At 36.9% G+C, this 21,737-nt stretch overlaps 1 protein-coding gene across 1 annotated transcript in view; it reads left to right on the top strand.

Moving 5' to 3' along the window:
• LOC143251073 (uncharacterized) overlaps positions 1–21,737 on the top strand; it is a 257,132-nt gene that overhangs the window by 186,386 nt on the left and 49,009 nt on the right. Inside the window, exon 4 of the mRNA XM_076502426.1 lies at positions 21,584–21,712. Within this exon, the coding sequence (XP_076358541.1) occupies positions 21,584–21,712 (129 nt within the window). The remainder of the gene's footprint in view (positions 1–21,583; positions 21,713–21,737) is intronic.

Genomic DNA, 21,737 nt, shown 5'->3' on the forward strand with positions numbered 1-21,737 from the left:
CTGGGCCCAAGAGGAAGTATTCGAGCGTATTATAAAAGAAGTTTTGCTTGAAGCGGCCCAGTTTCGATTAAGTCTCGGTGTTGTGTTTGTTATTTCAGATGAATTTCTCTTGATTGTTGTACCGCTACTGTCGATAAATGTTGGTGCGATATATCAACGAAATTCACCTGTGGCCCGGCCTGGCAAGGCGGTTAGGGCGCTCGACTCTTAATATGAGGGTCGCGGGTTCGAATCCCCGTCACAGCAAATATGCTCTCCCTTTCAGTCGTGTGTGGGCGTTTGTAATGTGACGGAGAGTTGCTCCCACTATTCGTTGGCAAAAGAGTAGCTCGAGAGTTGTTGGTGAATGTGATGACTAGCAGCCTTTTCTCTAGTCTTACAGAGCTAAATTAGAGACGGCTAGCGCAGATAACCCTCGTGTAACTTTACACGAAATTCAAACAAAACAACTGTTTCCAGACTTTTAATGTAAGAATTCTGAGCAAAGCCCCAGAATTATTAAAATACCTCAGACCGTTTTAAGTGTTACATATATCTTTATAACAGTGTCATTACAGTATAATTAAATATGAATCCAAGTAACAAGTGCAATAGCTAAGACTTCTCATAACCGAACACAACAGTCGTTATAATATGATTGTAATTCCCATTATTCGTTGGTAAAAGAGTAGTCCAAGAGTTGGCGGTGGGTGGTGATGAAGAGCTGCCTTCCTTCTAGTTTTACACTACTAAATTAGGGACGGTTAAACCAGATAGCCTCGTGTAGTTTTGCGCAAAATTCAAAATAAACCAAAACCAAGTCGATATATCTGATGAAGTGTAATAAAACACGCAAAACAGAAGCTATCCAACGTTTTCAAAACATTTTCAGACTTTTGGATATAAAATTTCAGAGTTTAGAGCAATAGAAAACTGACTCATAAGAAAAACCAAACCACTGTATCTCTGTTGAACCTTTCTATAATTCCCAGGAATCTTATACTGCGCTCCCCAATGGCACAGCGGTAAGTCTTCTAGTTCACACCGCTGAAAACCGGGTTTTGATACCCGTGGTGACTAGAGTACAGATAGCCCATTGTGTATCTCTATGCTTAATTGTAAACAATCTGTCCTGTATGTGGATAAAGGTTCGTAAAACACAGTTCTAATGAAGTTCTTTTTCAACACTTGCAAATATATATAGATAGATAGATATATAGATAATTATAAGGACTGAAACTGTATCAGACAAGTTGTGTATAATACTATCAAATAGGCCCGGCATGGCTAGGTGGTTAAGGGACTCAACTCGTAATATGAAGGTCGCAGGTTCGAATTGCCGTCATACCAAACATGCTCGCTTTCTCAGCCGTGGGGGCGTTATAATTTTATGATAAATCCCACTATTCGTCGGTAAAAAAGTATCCCAAGAGTTGGCGGTGGGTGGTGATGACTATCTGCCTTCCCTCTAGTCTTACACTACTAAATTAGGGACGGCTAGCGCAGATAGCCCTCGTGTAGCTTTGTGCAAAATTCAAACTAACAGGAATCATGAGTACAAATATGATGTTTTATAATTGATAATTAATCATGTGTAATTACATAATCTTAATATTTTTCTGACAACGTATTCAGCACTAATTTACTTACGTTAGTCTTTTTATTGTATTATAATCTTATTTAAAGTAAACATTGTTAAATTACATCATTAACAGGTGTATAAATTATAAAATGGTATGTTAAATTGATATTAAAAATTCTGCACATAATATTATTTTACTTAGCCGTATTTAGATATGGATACTGATATAGTGACAGACACTTTCTGATTCTGATGGGAAATATATTAAAGGTTGACCTGAAATGTGTTATGTAAAAGAGAATGAAACACTTTTGTACCTTAACCTCCTAGACTTGGATGTTTTGGAAGTAACCAGCAGAGCTATGAACCAGAAATAGAATGGCCATATATACAAAACGTAATTTTACAGTTGAAATGAATACAGAGATAGAGAAAGTTATAATAAAGTGATTTTAGAGCCTCACTGCGTCGTTACAGTCTTTTCCAGATGGATATATATCTTCATTTAGTTTAGTACTGTTGTCCTAAATACGTAAATACTGTTTGCTACTGAATTTATGTTTGTTGGTCACACCTATTACAAGATGCGACATATTACCTACCATGGCTGGTGCACGACTTGTTTATGGTCTCTTTCTATGTAGTCCAGGTGTCTCAAGTTGATTCAGATTCCATTATTTTTAATAAAATTAGATACAAGGAATATCTCGTCTTGTAAATTTCCTATGTGAGCATTCCTGTATGATCTGAATGCATGAATATTTTTGTATGGAAATGCTTTTCTGCAGCTTTTCTAAATTTAATCGATTTTTTCTGTAGCATTCTGAGAAGCATAAAACAAAATGTAACTTTCATACATTACGGCTTTATATCAGTCATGGTTGTCACGTGTAGTGCTAATATGCATATTCAAAGACGTTTCAATATAACGTAAACTCTGTACTTCATATGGTGTGTTTGTGTTTTTGTACAGCAAAGCCACATCAAGCTATCTGCTGAGTCCACCGAAGGGAATCGAACCCCTGATTTTTGGGTTGTAAATCCGTAGACTTACCGTTGTACAGTTCATATGGACTTATCGAAATAAGTAAATTTCGTTTTGGTTATAAATATAAAATAGTTTGTTTTTTTTATTTCGCACAAAGCTACACGAGGGTTATCTGCGCTAGCCGTCTCTAATTTAGCAGCGTAAGACTAGAGGGAAGGCAGCTAGTTGTCACCACCCACCGCCAACTCTTGGACTACTCTTTTACCAACAAATAGTGGGATTGACCGTCACATTATAACGCCCCCACAGCTAAAAGGGCAAGCATGTTTGGTGCGACAGGGATTCGAACCCACAACTCTCAGTTTACAATTCGAACGCCTTAGTCCCCCTAGTCGTGCCGGCCTATATAGAACAGAAACGAAAACTATGTATGATCAATAATTCAATTATCAGTGTTAAGGTTTTTTGTTGTTAAGCAAAAATACCTGAAGGACTTTTTATATTGTGACCCCCCCACATTATAATCCTTTACACTTACCGTTGACCCCCACATTATAATCCTTTACACTTACCGTTGACCCCCCACATTATAATCTTTTACACTTACCGTTGACCCCCACATTATAATCCTTTACACTCACCGTTGACCCCCCACATTATAATCTTTTACACTTACCGTTGAACCCCCCCACATTATAATCTTTTACACTTACCGTTGAGCCAATGGGCAATGTTAAGAAAAATAGAAGAAAAAAATATGTACTTAGAGAAATTACTCTATAGGATAGAGAAGTTACTGACAAAGATTTAGTTAACTTACTGTATTAATTCCGGGATATTTTCTTTAATACATACGTCTTCCAGTGAGACAATGGTACGTTTACCGACTTACAACGTTAAAACCTGGAGTTAGATTTCCTTTTGATAAACTATCGTGAAGCTTTGCTCTAAAACAAACAGGTTAATTGCTTAATTAAGAGCATTTCTTCAGTAAATAGATCTATGTTAAAATGGCGAGTTGTTAGAAGCTTACAGCTATTTTCTGGAAAAAACAGAGTCTTGGCGAAAATGTTTGCATACTGTTCTATACTGATATTATTGTGTACTTATGTGGATTTTGTAAGTGCTGAAGTAATAACAGACATGGTACCATATGACCGGACAAACTATTCTAGTCTGGACAAATTATTTTGAGCAATTATTCGTCAAAACACACATACATACCTATTTTACTTAAAATGGTGTACTTTTGGTGTAATTTATTTCGAAACACATCAATGCTTTGTTTAGACAATTTTTTTGTATTTGGTGTAGAGCCACGCCTAGTAATTTGGTTATAAAATTGTTAAATTGTTCGACTTTCCAAAAATGGTTTGAAGCAAATGGATGTTGCCAGAACAGTCGGGTAACCTCGGTGTACTGTATCTAGAATCTGCTGAAAGACTTAACGACCCTGTTTTGATCAGGTTGACACATCAAGATTGAAAGAAATCTTACAAAACTTACGTCAGGAATGACATGAACAGATTCATTTCAGCGTGGGGGCCCGGCATGGCCAAGTGGGTTAAGGCGTTCGACTTGTAATCCGAGGGTCGCGGGCTCGATTCCCGGTCGCACCAAACATGCTCGCCCTTTCAGCGCTGGGGGCGTTATAATGTGACGGTCAATCCTACTATTCGTTGGTAAAAAAGTAGCCCAAGAGTTGGCGGTGGGTGGTGATGAGTAGCTGCCTTCCCTCTAGTCTTACGCTGCTAAGAATTAGAGACGGCTAGCACAGATAGCCCTCGTGTAGCTTTGCGCGAAATTCAAAACAAACAAACATTTCAGTGTATACAGAAGAACAGAGAAAAGGAGACTGACCAAACAAAATTATTTTGCAAAGAAGAGCTATCTACAAATCGATATTAACTGGTATTCATTGTGTCACCAAGTTACTTGGGCAAGACAACATGCCAGCTTACAGTTAGGACAATAGAAACTTGTGATTCTTTCAAAGGAAATCTTTTTCCGGCTTATTAAAACTGATGGTAGATTCGTGTTCGTCGTTTGCCTGGAGAACAGATAGAGGAAGACACAGGAGATGGTGCAGTACATGTTTAGGTAGCTATTCATCATGGTGGAAATATCAATGGCACCTCCTGCAGGCGTCACATGGAGACGATGTTTCTTTCCTTTGCTAGCGAAGAGTTTGACAATAACTTTATATTACAGGATGACAATGTCACTATTGACAGTGATTGCATTGCACAGGATTATTTCAGCCAGAAGAACATTGCGATATTGCCACGACTAGCAAAGTCTTCATATTGTAATCCCATTAAGAGCTGTTGAGCAAACCTCAATCGGAAAAATACTAACCACGACCTTAAATTAGTTACTGTGACTAAATTGTAGCGCCTTCTGGTGAAAAGTTGGGATAAAATCACTGTGGATTACATCATTAACCTCACCAACAGCGTGCCGAGTAGCCATGCGGAGGTTATTGTTATAGATTACAACGAGGACCGACCAAGTACTAAACATTTGTTATGAAATGAAATGATATAAAATTACAGACTATTTATGATAATTTAATATTATATATGGTCATTATATACATTTTGGTAAGGATTCTTTGATATTAGGAGTTCAGTTGAATTACACATTTTTCTACAGATGTCTGATAAAATTGTTTACTATTTTAATAAATAGTTCATTATATCCATAGAACCTGTGTGTAGATGTATAATATAAAGTACAATTCTCAGTTTCACAGTGCTAAGTGTATTTCTATTCCGTCTGATTAATAATGACAATATTTGTTATAATATATGCAAACATTTTGTCCAAAGCTGTACTTTGTATTTTAATATTTAATTACTTTTCAAATGGCGTCTCACATACCTCAGAATAAAGTCTGTAAGCGACATAAAACTCTAAATATCTAGTTTCAATACCCACAGTGTGAATAGGATAGGTAGGTAGCTACTTCTGTAGCTTTGTGCTTAAAAATAAACATTTAAAAACGAAATTGTTTGCTAAGGAAAGGAAAAATAAGGGAGAAATCTGGAACATTTGAGATTTGCGAATCCTGTTCATATTTGTTATTAAAAAATAGTTATTGGTTATTCTTCTTACACAAATTAGCAAAAGTACTATTTGTTATACTATAAATTGTAAAAGGTTGAGCCAAGAGCTGACAACCTGAAAATGGTCAGTTCGCTTAGAAAAATAAGAACCAACAATAAACGTGACAATAAACAATAATTTGGAGACACGAAACAATTATTTAATAAGCAGTGAACAGCTCAGTGAAAGTAATTTTGTGGGTGATTTAACAATTCAAAGGAAGTCGTTGTGTGGTGGTTAAAAATAAAGAAATGAACACATTGTGCTACCCTCGTCTAACAAACAAAAAAAACGAAATTACGTTTGTAAATTAGTGACGTTAAGGGAATTATAGAAGCCAGTGTAGACAGAGATTAAGAAACAGTTAACAGAAGTGAACAAACCATCTGTTTGTGTAAACAGTTTAAGAACCAGTTAATAGCACGTGAAACAACAAGATAAAGAAAATGAAATTATTGTGCTTTGATACAGTTCAAGGTAAAAATGAATCTAAGGACAGCAGTACTTTAGATAATAAAGTGAAAACATGATTTTTAGACAAGGATAACAAATTTATATAACATAAACATGACGTTTACAGAAGGCACGTCACAACCTGTCTGGAAAGTTAATAATTTAGCCAGGTGGCTGAGACACTCGACTCGTAATCCGAGGGTCGCGGGTTCGAATCCCCGTCACACCAAACATGCTCGCCTCTTCCGCTGTGGGGTGTTATAATGTGACGGTTAATCCCACTATTCGTTGGCGAAAGAGTAGTCTAAGAGTTGGCGGTGGGTGGTGACGACTGCCTCCCCTCTAGTTTTACACTGCTAAATTAGGGGCAGCTAGCGCAGATATCCTTAGCGCGAAATTCAAAACAAATCAAACGTTAATAATTTGTAATCATAGTGATTCCTGGTGGTCAAAATCACTACTTTCACAATAATCAGCCCTGATTTTTACGGTTATATACATGTTGCAGTTTTTATTAGTTTTTCCTTTATTATGAAGTTGAAATAATACTTGTGTTGTACGTAATAGTAAATAGAGTGTATTTTAAACGGAGATGACAACTTGTGTATCTCCACGCATTAATGGCTCGAATGACCACCAATTTAAATAAGGCATTTCGTTTATGTTACACATTAATGTGTATTAATCCGTAGTTAAAGTAAATTAGATAGTTAATTGTGCAGTGAACCTTTGCGTACCGTATTAATTATTAGAACAGGCGGTAGTTTAAACGACCCCCACCAATACAGCGGTAAGTCTACGGATTTACAACGCTAAAATCAGAGGTTCGATTCACTGGGGCGGGCTTAGCAGAGAGCCCGATGTGGCTTTACTATAAGAAAACACACACACTCTAGTTTAAAACAAAGCAGTCGTTCATATAAAATATTAATAATTAGAATAGCGTCTATTTAAAATAAGTTAGTCCTTTTTGTATAATAGTTAATTTAAAATTGGAATAGCTTCTAGTTAAAACAAGGCAATCTTTTGTCTACCTTATTAATAATTAGAATAGTCTGTAGTTAAAATAAGATCCTTTGTGTAGTGTATTAATACTAAAAATAGACTCTGGTAATCCTAAATGTTGCACATTAACAGCCAAATAACGTGTTATTAAAATAGGGTACACACTCTGCAGACGTACAGCTAAAATTAAGTAGACATTTTGGAAATTTTGTTTTTGGTACGCACTAATAGTTGAAACGCTATTTTGAAGACAACTAATTTCGTGTTTTAGTGCTACGCTATGTGCATTAATGTATAAATAATATTAGTACACACCACTCTCAATTACTTTTATCTGAATTGTTTCACGACGGACGTCTCGCCAGCTACTCACGTGATCTTAATGAGTCTCTAGTTTTATTAATTTAAAAGACTTTTCTTATTGGATATTATCGTGGGAATGAACTTTGTTTCACGTAATATGTCAGGTAAGTTTTGTTATAGGAAACGTAATTAAGATTTTTGTAAATGAACATATTTATTCGAAAACTCAGGTACCACAATGTGGGGATTTCAGGTATTAATTGTGATTTATAATCCATAAGTTTAATTAGAAACGTGAAGCTTGTTTTCATAGTATTATTAGTCAGTCAGTTGGAAGGTTGGTGTTTCCTCAGAGTTTCACTCCGTTTCTCATGATTCGTTTTAAAAAGCGTGCTTTTAGCTACGCAAAATGATTGTTAATTCTATAGAAAGCATTCGTAATTGGTATAAATTGAAAGAAGGTATATTAATCGAACTTTATAGACCTGAGAAACAATATAAAGAATTGGAGACGTCAGATGATTTATCTAAACTTAAATTGAAAACTTTAATATTTATTGGTGGTAGCACCAGAACATATATATATATATATAATGCAGGATTATTTAGGTAGTAAATATAGTTATAACGAATTAGAAGTGCTTTTAACACTCCTACGAAAAGTGGGGCCTAATAGACCCCAGAGCAACTTGAAAGGTTATTAATATTAGGCTAATAATTTTGTATTTAAATGAAATTGCCATTTAAATGTAGTTATTTAAATAATAACTAATTTATTATTTAATAATAATAATAATAGTCGATCCCACTATTCGTTTGTAAAAGTCCCAAGAATTGGCCGTGGGTAGTATTGGCAATTTCATTTAAATACAAAATTATTAGCCTAATATTAATAACCTTTCAAGTTGCTCTGGGGTCTATTAGGCCCCACTTTTCGTAGGAGTGTTAATATATTTATTTGTGAAACTTAGGCCCGGCATGGCCGAGCGCGTTAAGGCATGCGACTCGTAATCCGATGGTCGCGGGTTCGGGTCCGCGTCGCGCTGAACATGCTCGCCCTCCCAGCCGTGGGGGCGTTATAATGTTACGGTCAATCACACTATTTGTTGGTAAAAGAGTAGCCCAAGAGTTGGCGGTGGGTGGTGATGACTAGCTGCCTTCCCTCTAGTCTTACACTACTAAATTAGGGACGGCTAGCACAGGTAGCCCTCGAGTAGCTTTGTGCGAAATTCCAAAAAATCAAACCAAACCAAACCTGTTACAGAAACCGCAGTGATTGCGGATCTATGTTCCTTAAAGAATTGAGTGGCAAATAATAATAAATAAAAAAAATTTGTGAAACTTAAGCTAGAATATAAATAATATTTAAAAACTGGGGGAATTATTAGATCTTACGAGTGGTGGTAAAGAATAATATAGTAATATGTCAACCACACTATACCTGTTAAAACCAGTACCGACAAGGCCTTTCGCCCAGTACCATAATTCTTTAAGTTAGCTGTGATACGACAAACATAGTCTATGCAAAGAACCCTTTTTGTTATCAAAATTCACAGTAACTGTTGTTTTAATGTAAGTTGGCCTGGCTTGGTCAGGTGGGTTAAGGTGTTCGGCTCGTAACCTGATGGTCGCGGGTTCGAATTCCAGTCGCAATAAACATGCTCGCCCTTTCAGCCGTGGTGGCGTTATAATGTTATGGTCGATCCCACTATTCGTTTGTAAAAGTCCCAAGAATCGGCCGTGGGTAGTGATGACCAGCTGTTTTCCCTCTTGTCTAACACTGCTAACTTAGGGACGGCGAGCGCAGATAGCCCTCGCGTAGTTTTGCGCGAAATTCAAAAACAAACAAACATTCTTGCAGTCTATATTCAGTAGTCAATTAAATCTAATAATGTAACTATTTACAAATACTTCGTTAAAAACTCACCTCAACAGTATTTTGGAAACCGTACGTTAATCAGAACCAAACGTATGTTCATACTTCATATCTAGGAGTTTATTATTATTTCTGGGTGTTATTCCATTTACATCGTATATGTTGCTCATGTTTCTTTAGATGTTTTAACATTCTAAACCTAACGCATATGATTCTAAACATATTGTTTATTTGTGGGAAAACTAAACTACCATAACTGCTCTTCGTAGTATGAATTTTTAACATTTTGTATGACGGAAATACGACCATAAACTCCATAAAATAAATGTTTAACTATTAGATCATGAAAACGACAATAACATCCATGAACATTAGTGGTTAACTCCAAAACGTTGATTTTCAACATTATTAGACCACATAAATTATCACAACCTCTAGAGCATCTCTGTTTAATTTTGTTAGACCATAAGAACGACCATAAACTTCACAACATCGATGTGAGCAACATTATCCTCGTGACGTTGGTTTATAGGACAAATTTATCACGTCTCTCAGGAACCAGGAGACAACTTCGCGACAGGTTTTCGCTAGTTAATTGATAAAACTGTAAGTGAAATACAGCATCCTCGAGTCTCCATAGTGACTAGTACCAAGGTCTGGTACATGATAGTAGTAAATTCAGTATATATAAATAAGCCACGTTATGAATAACATTACGTAAGTAGTTGCCAACCTTTTGTGGTTCTGTTATCACCTTTTTATGTTTAGCTTTCAACTAAGATATGAACGATTTCACCTACGATTCGGTAAGGAAAATCGAAGCATCACTGGTGTCAGCAGTAGGATAAGCAAGCAGGAACACTTTAAAAGCAGCTACAGTTATAATATTGTACTCGGCTTGCTGCACAACATCTATTAAAGTGATTCTAAATGTTTCTTAAATACCACTGTTTGTCCTTTGGAGACTTCCATGTTTTATGTGCTTGGTCATTAAGATCGTGATGCACTGACGTATTTCGGTTACATTACCATTTCAAATCACTTTTCGTAGCTCAAACTCTCAACAGAGTACGAGAAATATGCCTACTTTTCAGCCATTAGATACGTGCAAAATATTTCATTTCAAATTAAGAAAAACCAGATACTGAGGAACCTGTTAAAAGTGTATAATTTGTTTCATATTGCGAGTCTAAGAGTGTAAATAATGCGTCACTCCTGTGTGTCTAACAGTGTAAGTAGTACGTCACTCCTGTGTGTCTAACAGTGTAAGAAGTAGGTCACTCCTGTGTGTCTAACAGTGTAAGTAGTACGTCACTCCTGTGTGTCTAACAGTGTAAGTAATGCGTCACTCCTGTGTGTCTAACAGTGTAAGTAATGCGTCACTCCTGTGTGTTTGACAGTGTAAGTAGTACGTCACTCCTGTGTGTCTAACAGTGTAAGAAGTAAGTCACTCCTGTGTGTCTAACAGTGTAAGTAGTACGTCACTCCTGTGTGTCTAACAGTGTAAGAAGTAGGTCACTCCTGTGTGTCTAACAGTGAAAGTAGTACGTCACTCCTATGTGTCTAACAGTGTAAGCAGTACGTCACTCCTGTGTGTATAACAGTGTAAGTAGAACGTCACTCCTGTGTGTCTAACAGTGTAAGTAGTACGTCACTCCTGTGTGTCTAACAGTGTAAGAAGTAGGTCACTCCAGTGTGTCTAACAGTGTAAGTAGTACGTCACTCCTGTGTGTCTAACAGTGTAAGTAGTACGTCACTCCTGTGTGTCTAACAGTGTAAGAAGTAGGTCACTCCTGTGTGTCTAACAGTGTAAGTAGTACGTCACTCCTGTGTGTCTAACAGTGTAAGTAGTACGTCACTCCTGTGTGTTTAACAGTGTAAGTAGTACGTCACTCCTGTGTGTCTAACAGTGTAAGTAATGCGTCACTCCTGTGTGTCTAACAGTGTAAGTAATGCGTCACTCCTGTGTGTCTAACAGTGTAAGTGATGCGTCACTCCTGTGTGTTTAACAGTGTAAGTAGTACGTCACTCCTGTGTGTCTAACAGTGTAAGTAATGCGTCACTCCTGTGTGTCTAACAGTGTAAGTAGTACGTCACTCCTGTGTGTCTAACAGTGTAAGTAGTACGTCACTCCTGTGTGTCTAACAGTGTAAGAAGTAGGTCACTCCTGTGTGTCTAACAGTGTAAGAAGTAAGTCACTCCTGTGTGTCTAACAGTGTAAGTAGTACGTCACTCCTGTGTGTCTAACAGTGTAAGTAGTACGTCACTCCTGTGTGTCTAACAGTGTAAGAAGTAGGTCACTCCTGTGTGTCTAACAGTGAAAGTAGTACGTCACTCCTATGTGTCTAACAGTGTAAGCAGTACGTCACTCCTGTGTGTATAACAGTGTAAGTAGAACGTCACTCCTGTGTGTCTAACAGTGTAAGTAGTACGTCACTCCTGTGTGTCTAACAGTGTAAGAAGTAGGTCACTCCTGTGTGTCTAACAGTGTAAGTAGTACGTCACTCCTGTGTGTCTAACAGTGTAAGTAGTAGGTCACTCCTGTGTGTCTAACAGTGTAAGTAGTACGTCACTCCTGTGTGTCTAACAGTGTAAGTAGTACGTCATTCCTGTGTGTCTAACAGTGTAAGTAGTACGTCACTCCTGTGTGTCTAACAGTGTAAGTAGTGCGTCACTCCTGTGTGTCTAACAGTGTAAGTAATGCGTCACTCCTGTGTGTCTAACAGTGTAAGTAATGCGTCACTCCTGTGTGTCTAACAGTGTAAGTAGTGCGTCACTCCTGTGTGTCTAACAGTGTAAGTAGTACGTCACTCCTGTGTGTCTAACAGTGTAAGTAGTACGTCACTCCTGTGTGTCTAACAGTGTAAGAAGTAGGTCACTCCTGTGTGTCTAACAGTGTAAGTAGTACGTCACTCCTGTGTGTCTAACAGTGTAAGAAGTAGGTCACTCCTGTGTGTCTAACAGTGTAAGAAGTAGGTCACTCCTGTGTGTCTAACAGTGTAAGAAGTAGGTAACTCCTGTGTGTCTAACAGTGTAAGTAGTACGTCACTCCTGTGTGTCTAACAGTGTAAGTAGTACGTCACTCCTGTGTGTCTAACAGTGTAAGTAGTACGTCACTCCTGTGCGTCTAACAATATAAGAAGTTTGTTTGTTTGTTTTTGAATTTCGTACAAAGCTACTCGAGGGCTATCTGTGCTAGCCGTCCCTAATTTAGCAGTGTAAGACTAGAGGGAAGGCAGCTTGTCAACACCACCCACCGCCAACTCTTGGGCTACTCTTATTATCAAAGAATAGTGGGATTGACCGTCATTTTATAACGCCCCCACGGCTGAAAGGGGCGAGCATGTTCGGCGCGACGGGGATGTAAACCCGCCACCCTCAGATTACGAGTCGCACGCCTCAACACGCTTGGCCGTGCCGGGCCCATTATAAGAAGTAGGTCACTCTTTTGTTTCTATCAGTATACGTTGTAGGTCACTCATTAACACTTTGTAAAAAAAAAAAAGTTTAACAAAATATAACCTTGTTCCAGAGCTTATGTTTATTTGTTTATTATACAATGTAATAACGACTCACGCGTGACATAAGACCTAAGAACATTAAGGTAGATGTAAACGTAGCTATGTTAGTGTAGAGAGTCATTTTATATTGGCCAGTATACACATATAGTTATCATAATGGAAAACCATTTGAAGGTTTCATGTATTTCGTATAATTTGACATGTTCCGTTTCGCATGTTTAAGTAACTTTCCTCTTCTTATGGAAACTCTCCTTGTATTTATTATGTCATTTAATGATTTGGAATATTTACATGACACGCGTTTACACGGCAGCCTAAGGTAATGACTGTCATAACTCTGATTATAACTCCTGTCAGTCACCAAACTTTGTCACGAGAAACAAGCTATTACCTATGTTTGTTTAACCGAACTCACTGAAGTCTTTAGTGACGGCATTTGTAGCAAATTAATACTCAACTAACATTGCGCAGTAATTTATATCGTCGACTTCCACGTGCTCCTAACCATCATACTCCATTCATATTTTAAATAATTTAGCTCAGCAATTTATAAAACTGTATTCACAGTTTTCTTTAAGCGTATTCGTGCATGACGTTGTAATGTCGCAAATAGTCCTACCAATCACCTTGCCACCTGACTCAAGTTCTAAGCAAACGTAGCTATTCCCCATTATAGTAATAAATTCTGAGTGTGCTTCGCTGGGTACAATCACTAGTTGCCTTTACCGAGATAAGAGTTTGATTGTTACTGCATTGTGACGAAGAATAACGTAATTAAACTAAAGTTTTACTGAAAGGTTGTGTATTGTATATACCGACGGTTACTAGGCGATAGTCGGCTAGGGTTAGCACTGTCTTATAAAGCGGTTGTTGTTGTTTTTACTGGTATGTGTTTGCCAAGCTAATCGCAACCAACACCATTCTCTTAAAACCACTGGTGGGTTGATACCGTGTTTCTCCGATAATAAGACCTACCCATAAAATAAGACCTAGTGTGATTTTGGGGATAGTTTTAATATAAGCCCTACCCTTAAAATAAGCCCTAGTTAAGAGTGGCAGGAAGAGGAAAGAAATAAAAAATAATAATTTATTAATTAGTTTAATAGTTAGTTAATTAGTTTGTTTAAGTATTAATCAGTTAGTTTAATAGTTTATTTTAAATGGTTAGTTTAATAGTTTTACTTTATAACTTCATTTTTTTAATATATCAAAATAAGACATCCCCCGAAAATAAGCCCTAGTGTCATATTTTGGAGTGAAAATTAATATAAGCCCTGTCTTATTTTCGGAGAAACACGGTATTAGTTTCTCGGAGTAGATTCACCAGTAGGTCTGCAGTTTTAGTGGTTATCGCGTGTAAGACGTGAATTTCTCTATACCTAGACAATTAGATACCTTTACGGACAATAGTGACTTCTACTATATATATCTCTCTGGCTCTTTCTGTTGACAATAAAGAAAAAAACATTTTTATTTAATGTTTTAAGGATTGTTATTCAGTATACATCTATTTTAAATAAAAATTATCACAGATATGTGTCTATTCTATCGACATATCTTCTATATGTTTCTCTCAAGCCATCTATCTTCTATATGTTTCTCTCAAGCCATCTATTTTCTATATGTTTCTCTCAAGCTATCTATCCACAAATCTGCCTTAACAAACTATCCCTCTGCATTTCAAACATGGCTAGGTGGGTTAAGGCGTGCGACTCGTAATCTGAGGGTCGCGGGTTCGAATCCCCGTCGCACCAAACATGCTCGCCCTCCCAGCCGTGGGGCGTTATAATGTTACGGTCAATCCCACTATTCGTTGGTAAAATAATAGCCCAAGAGTTGGCGGTGGGTGGTGATGACTAGCTGCCTTCCCTCTAGTCTTACACTGCTAAATTAGGGACGGCTAGCACAGATAGCCCTCGAGTTGCTTTGTGCGAAATTCCAAAACAAACAAGCCGAAGAGTTGGCGGTGGGTAGTGATGACTAACTGCCTTCCCTGTAGTTTTACACTGCTAAATTAGATAGCCCTCGTATAGCTTTGCGGGAAATTGAAAACAAACAAACAAAAGCATTTCAAACGAGCTACCAATTAATTTTTCTCTTTACATTTTTTACGAAACTGTTTCGAATTGGTTCAACATGGCACAGTTTTAATCATTCAATATAAAATTACCTTTGACCTATCATACTTCTTTTCAGAATACTTTTTGCCAAAATATTGCGTAATATCAAAGTTTTCTAATAAGAACGGTATTATTACATCATCATTAGCTATTTATAATGAATACAGTTTATAGTATTGTTGTGAGTTTCTTTTGTTTGTTTGGGAATTTCGCACAAAGCTACTCGAGGGCTATCTGCGCTAGCCGTCCCTAATTTAGCAGTGTAAGACTAGAGGGAAGGCAGCTAGTCATCACCACCCACCGCCAACTCTTGGGCTATTATTTTACCAACGAATAGTGGGATTGACCGTCACATTATACGCCCCCACGGCTGGGAGGGCGAGCATGTTTAGCGCGACCCTCGGATTACGAGTCGCACGCTTTACGCGCTTGGCCATGCCGGGCCCGTGAGTTTCGTTTTCAGTTCTATTATTCATTGCTCAGGTTTTAACACTTCATCATATTTTGAAACTTCTGTAGAATTTATGAAAAGTTATTTTCTGGAACGAACTCTTCTTTTCTCTCGGTCTTGTTCTATGTTACTGATCGTAATTATTTTAATTTTGTTTCCACCCTTCCTTTATCTATAACAATCAGAAACTCGGCTCTGTGTGGTAAAATGTCTTCAACAGAAGTAAAACTTCTGCAGATGACATTCACATATGTCGCAAACACGATTAACTCGTTTCTATAAAGATTGTATTTCGATGTCGTTGAAGTTGTCACTAACCTCGCTGTTAGTTCGAGAAAAGCACTTATCCTCCTCTCCCATTAGGGCCCGGCATGGCCAAGTGTGTTAAGGCGTTCGACTCGTAATCCTAGGGTCGCGGGTTCGAATCCCGGTCGCACCAAACATGCTCGCCCTTTCAGCCGTGGGGACGTTATTATGTTCGGTCAATCCCACTATTCGTTGGTAAAAGAGTAGCCCAAAGTTGGTGGTGGGTGGTGATGACTAGCTGCCTTCCCTCTACTGTTACATTGCTAAATTAGGGACGGCTAGCGCAGATAGCCCTCAAGTAGCTTTGCGCGAAATTCAAAAAACAAACAAACAAACAAACAAATCTCAGTGGCTTAGCGACAAGTCTACATATTTATATATTGTTAGAAACCAGGTGTCGATATACGTGGATAACGAAAAACAAACCATAGAAACGTTTTCACTCAATTAGATGTCATATATATATTTTCGCATTAAACATTAAGAGCTATTTATATATATATATATATATATTATGTGTTAGTATGATAATACCGGTAACACTTGCCAGAAGGCCGGTAGTGCCCCCTAGATGTCACAGCTGACAGTCATGTGACTTCGAGCAGGTGCGTGTTCAGTTATGAGTAATGGTAAAGGAAACTCAAGTAGCACCTGTCTTTTCCTCTATTCTGTCGTGTGAAATATCATGAAAAATAATTCTCTATTAAGACTAGTAATATGGTTTTTTCCCATAAACGCGAACTGAGCGAGCGAGTTCACAAAAAAATTTTTGGTGTTTTTGGTGGTGGTGGTTTAGAAGTAATTGTATAACAAGTGGACTTTTAAACTGCAAGAAAAATTTAGATATCTTCCCGTAAATCAGTTAATCACAGGGTAGAGTGTGATTGATTTTTGTACAGTAGCCGGAGCATTTGCCTCCACAGTGAATGTGTTTTAGATAAGGAAATACGTTGTGAGTTTAAAAAAGTTTATTGTCTTCTTCAGTTGGCCACATAATGTTGAATTAGAAAAACTTATTATGCAGAGCCTCAAGTTTCAAGCAAACCCTAAAACCCAGGAGAATAAAAAAACCTCGATTTTCTTCTGAATTAACGAAACTTCCAAATCTAATAATAAAACACTTTCAAGTGTGATAAAATCGCATAACCTTTAATTCAGAGGCTTTCATAGTCTGAAATAATAACGGAACTTTCAGACCTGTTGGAACAAGGACGTTTTTAGGCCTAGCTGACATGAACGTTTTTCTCTAGTGTCGTTACAACTCCTCCAATCTAACTTAACATTTAAAGTAAGAGGTTTAACATAGTAAATGTATCGAAACTTCAAAAGGGAACCTTCACGTGTTGTTAAGTGACCATAACATACACAGGCTTTCTCGAATACCACGTTGGATGGCCATGAAAACTTCCGTGTTTATAAAGAAGCTTCTGAAATACAGCGCTGTTACAATCCTTCACTGGAATTGTTTTTATTTGAACAGATAATGAACTTTAAACGATTACGTAAGCTTCAACTGTTTTTCGAGGTAAGTTTCCTGTGAAAGCCATCAGCTCACTTCAAGGAGCATAAATGAAACACTTATATCCAACAAAACTTGCGCAGGAGATTATTCGTATTAGTATTACTTGTTCTTTGCTACTCTCAAAAGCAATTACCGATGTTAAGCCTTACGCTCAGTCATGGAAGTTATTATGTAGAAACGGTAAGACTTCGTTAAACTTGTATATATATATAACTCCAAAACATTTTTATTTGAACAGATAATGAACTTTAAACGATTACGTAAGCTTCAACTGTTTTTCGAGGTAAGTTTCCTGTGAAAGCCATCAGCTCACTTCAAGGAGCATAAATGAAACACTTATATCCAACAAAACTTGCGCAGGAGATTATTCGTATTAGTATTACTTGTTCTTTGCTACTCTCAAAAGCAATTACCGATGTTAAGCCTTACGCTCAGTCATGGAAGTTATTATGTAGAAACGGTAAGACTTCGTTAAACTTGTATATATATATAACTCCAAAACAGTTTCTGAATACATAAAGTAATACGTAGTTCATTTTCTTACTATAAATTTAACACAAAAATTGTAAGTTCTGTGAAGAAATATAGGCATTCAAATTGGCTCAGATATCACTTGATACATTGCTGTTGTACGCTGTGTTTTTGATTTATACCATAGTATTGTTGTTTGACCAGGGAAAGTTGGACGTTATGAAATGAACGCCTGGAATTTTCTCTAAATTTTGGATCAGTTGAGTAATACAAAACGAGAGATACAATAAAAAAGATGATAACTGATCATTTGGTGAATCTGTTAATCATTTTAACGTGTAATTAGTGAACGATCCAGTTGTCTGTTGATGACAGCCAGTCAGTTAGCTCAATTTTGTGAATACTGAGTTTTGAAAAAAACTGCCCTGAATACGAGAAAATTGGCAGGTAAGTAATACCATTGTGTTAGCGTCTATTATAAACTTAGGCTTTTCAATCAACATCAGTAAAACTACCATAAGTTGTAGAAATAATAAAACATTTTCCTTATTATTTACTAAAGAGACTTCAATAAAAACTTTACTACAAATCTACCATTATTTTATTCTAAATAAAAGACTTAAGTTTTCATAAGTTGAAGAAATAATAAGCGTCATCCATATTAAAAATACTATCATACTTACTAAACACTCTTATACACCTCTATTTGTCAGTGTTTGTGCGTTTAATATTTATTTTACTAAAATACAAAACAATGATTTAAAACATAATATATATTTCCTACCTATTCATTCAGCTTGAATGTTTTCGAACCTTGTAACAAAGATTATCCAAATCCAAATTATCCAAATGTGGATTTGATTTATAATCTTGCTGTCGTTTTCAACAGAAATTACTTGACCTTTGCTTGCTGTCTTCTTCTCGTAGTAATCATTAGATTGAATCACAGTAAATATTAAACTTTCAAGACTGGTTAAGCTGCGAATTTTGAAATCCCTCAATTCAAAGTGACAGGTCGTATATTTATTTTTTCTTGGCCTGCTGGATATTTGTTTTATTTGCTAGTTTTAGTTCTCTGTATTTCTGTTCATTGTTCTCTGGTTGGCATCTCAGAATATCCATTTTAATCTCATCTTGGAAATATTTCGTCAGTTCCTTTTCCTTTCAGCCATCCGCTAGTACAGCGGTAAGTCTCCGGATTTACAACGCTAAAATCAGGGGTTCGATTCTCCTCGGTGGGCTCAGCAGATATCCCGATGTGGCTTTGCTATAAGAAAACACATACAGTTATACCTTTATATTTTTCGCTTCCTCCGATTATCTCCTCCAAAGTATTAACTGGAAGTGGATACCGTGATTCAACCAATCATGTTCAACTTCCGGTTATCCCTCCCAATCACAGTAAACTCCTTGTAATGTTCAAATATTCTTCCAAGCTGCTATAATCTATTACATCTTGTAATTAAATAATATTTTACAGTTGCAAACTAACAAATATCCCGGAAAATATCCCAGTGAAGCTGACCTTTTCAGGTCTACTAAAAGCATTTAAACACCAAAAAAGGATCTATCACTTTTTACATTTTTTTTTACTCTTTGTTTTTAAAATCAATGAGTTAAGAACTTCTGAAACAAGTGTTTTAAGTTTTGAACATGAGAATTTTCAGAACTGTTTTTGTCTGATTAAGTTAAGCAGTGTCTTTTGATATCCTATTTTTAAATATATGTTACTTGTAATCAACCTTACGCTCTTCAAGAGCGGCTCAATGGTAAATCTGAAGACTTATAACGTTAAACTTCAGGTTTCGATACTCGTTATATGCAGAGTATAGATAGCCCATTGTGGCTATCTCAACACCAAAACAAGAAATCTCAACCCACAGATTATAAAGATTAACAGCTTACCGTTGTGACAGGTTACATCTGGAGTTCCTGATTTTAGCTGTACAAGAAATTCGAAACATATACCAATAAACATGACTTTTTATCGTTTCCTGTGAATAGGCTTGGCATGGCCAGGTGGTTAAGGCGCTCGACTCGTAATCTGGGGGTCGTGGGTTGGATCCCCGTCACACCAAACATGCTCGCCCTTTCAGCCGTGAGGCGTTATTTGTTTGTTTGTTTTGAATTTCGCTCAAAGCTACTCGAGGGCTATCTGCGCTAGCCGTCCCTAATTTAGCAGTGTAACACCAGAGGGAAGGCAGCTAGTCATCACCACCCACCACCAACTCTTGGGCTACTCTTTTACCAACGAATAGTGGGATTGACTGTAACATTATAACGCCCCCACGGCTGGGAGTGCGGGCATGTTTGGTGAGACCGGGATTCGAACCCGCGACCCTCAGATTACGAGTCGAACGCCTTAACCCACCTGGTCATGCCGGACCCCGTGGGACGTTATAATGTGACGGTCAATCCCACTATTCATTGGTAAAAGGGTAGTCCAAGAGCTGGCGGTGGGTGGTAATGACTAGCTGTCTTCCCTTTAGTCTTACACTGCAAAATTAGGGACGGCTAGCGTAGATAGCCCTCGTGTAGCTTTGCTCAAAAAAAAAAAAAAAAGAAACATTTTTCTATAAATTTTGGAGCTTTCTGACTTTGAAAATCTAAGGCGCCTGTGTTGTGTATTCTGAGTTTGAGAGTAGAAAAAATTAAATTAGTTTAATACTTGTTTTCCTCTTTATTTATTTCCAAGATATTTGAAAATATAAACTGAAAAATCCTAGACTTTCGGTTTAATGAAGGTAATATTTATTTCACTATCTTTCTGTTTTTAATAAGAGACACGCTACAACTGGCTCGAAAGTTCGATATAAAAAATTCACACAAACAGCTTCAATAAAGTGAAACGCTGTGAAGTGAATGTCAACCACGACAACAGCTAAGCACGATCTAGGCACTGTGTTTCCATTTATATACAACAGCTAGGTACCACTCAGACACTTTGTTACCTTTTAATTAAATACACTATATAGTTACGACTCAGATACTTTGTTTCATTTTAGAATGAACAGCTAGGAACCACTCAGACATTTGTTACCTTTTAATACACTATATAGTTACGACTCAGACACTTTGTTTCATAACAGCCAAGTACAACTCAGCTACTTGATGCAATGAACGTTAAATCTCTATCTTTCAAGTCCTCCGGTGAGATAGCAATAACTTTTCTGGACTCACAATACTACAATCAAAGGTTCGAGTCTCCTCAGTTGATACATCAAATAGCCCGATGTGGCTTTGTTATCAGAAAACACATACCCTATTTTAATTTGGGAACTTTTTTCAAGTTTATAACATAAAAGAAACAAATAACTGACATGTTTCGATGGTAAATAAGAATTCATGTTTCGAATGTGGCTTTTGTTATTTAAGGAAGATATTTTTCCCTTCTACAAGATATCTTTTTCTATCTTATGTGTTTCGTTTAATCTTTTAAGTTTGAAGCTCGTTTCATTCATTATCTTACAAATATATCAGTGTGAATAGTATTTATATTAATTTCTATGTTTTTTTCACGAAACATTTCGAAGAGTAAAGAACAAGTTCTATTACAGAAAAAAGCTAAATGAAACTCATGATAACATCTGTGAGTTTTATGAATAAATTTTCCAGTTTACAGTTTAAAAAAATATGTTAAAGTTTACGGCTAAAAAAACGATGTTAATTTTTTAACGAATCTTTTATTCGTCGCATTTTTATTAATTAGAAAAGATACAAATTCTACGGTTAGGTGGCAGACGAATGAATACTTTAAAAAACCCCATTGATATCAGTTTCTATCACATTATTGAGTTTTGTTTTCAGAAATTTCAGACCATTGCATTTATTACTGGTTTGAACAATATTTTAGTTTTGGTTTCCATTGTAGTATACATACGTCTGTGTCATTTTTCAGGAACCAGAGACAAACATAGTTTTCAAGAAACTTTCTTCAGTTGAAGATGAAGAGAGCGAAACGGATGAGTTGGAAGAGGCACCGCCAGCTGCGGTTCTACACAGAAGACGTGCCCTTGTTCCTCCAAAGGTTTGTTGTTCTTACATAACATTGA

This window comes from Tachypleus tridentatus, chromosome 5 (genome assembly GCF_004210375.1).
Source record: "Tachypleus tridentatus isolate NWPU-2018 chromosome 5, ASM421037v1, whole genome shotgun sequence".
In the NCBI taxonomy this organism is placed as follows: Eukaryota; Metazoa; Arthropoda; class Merostomata; order Xiphosura; family Limulidae; genus Tachypleus; species Tachypleus tridentatus.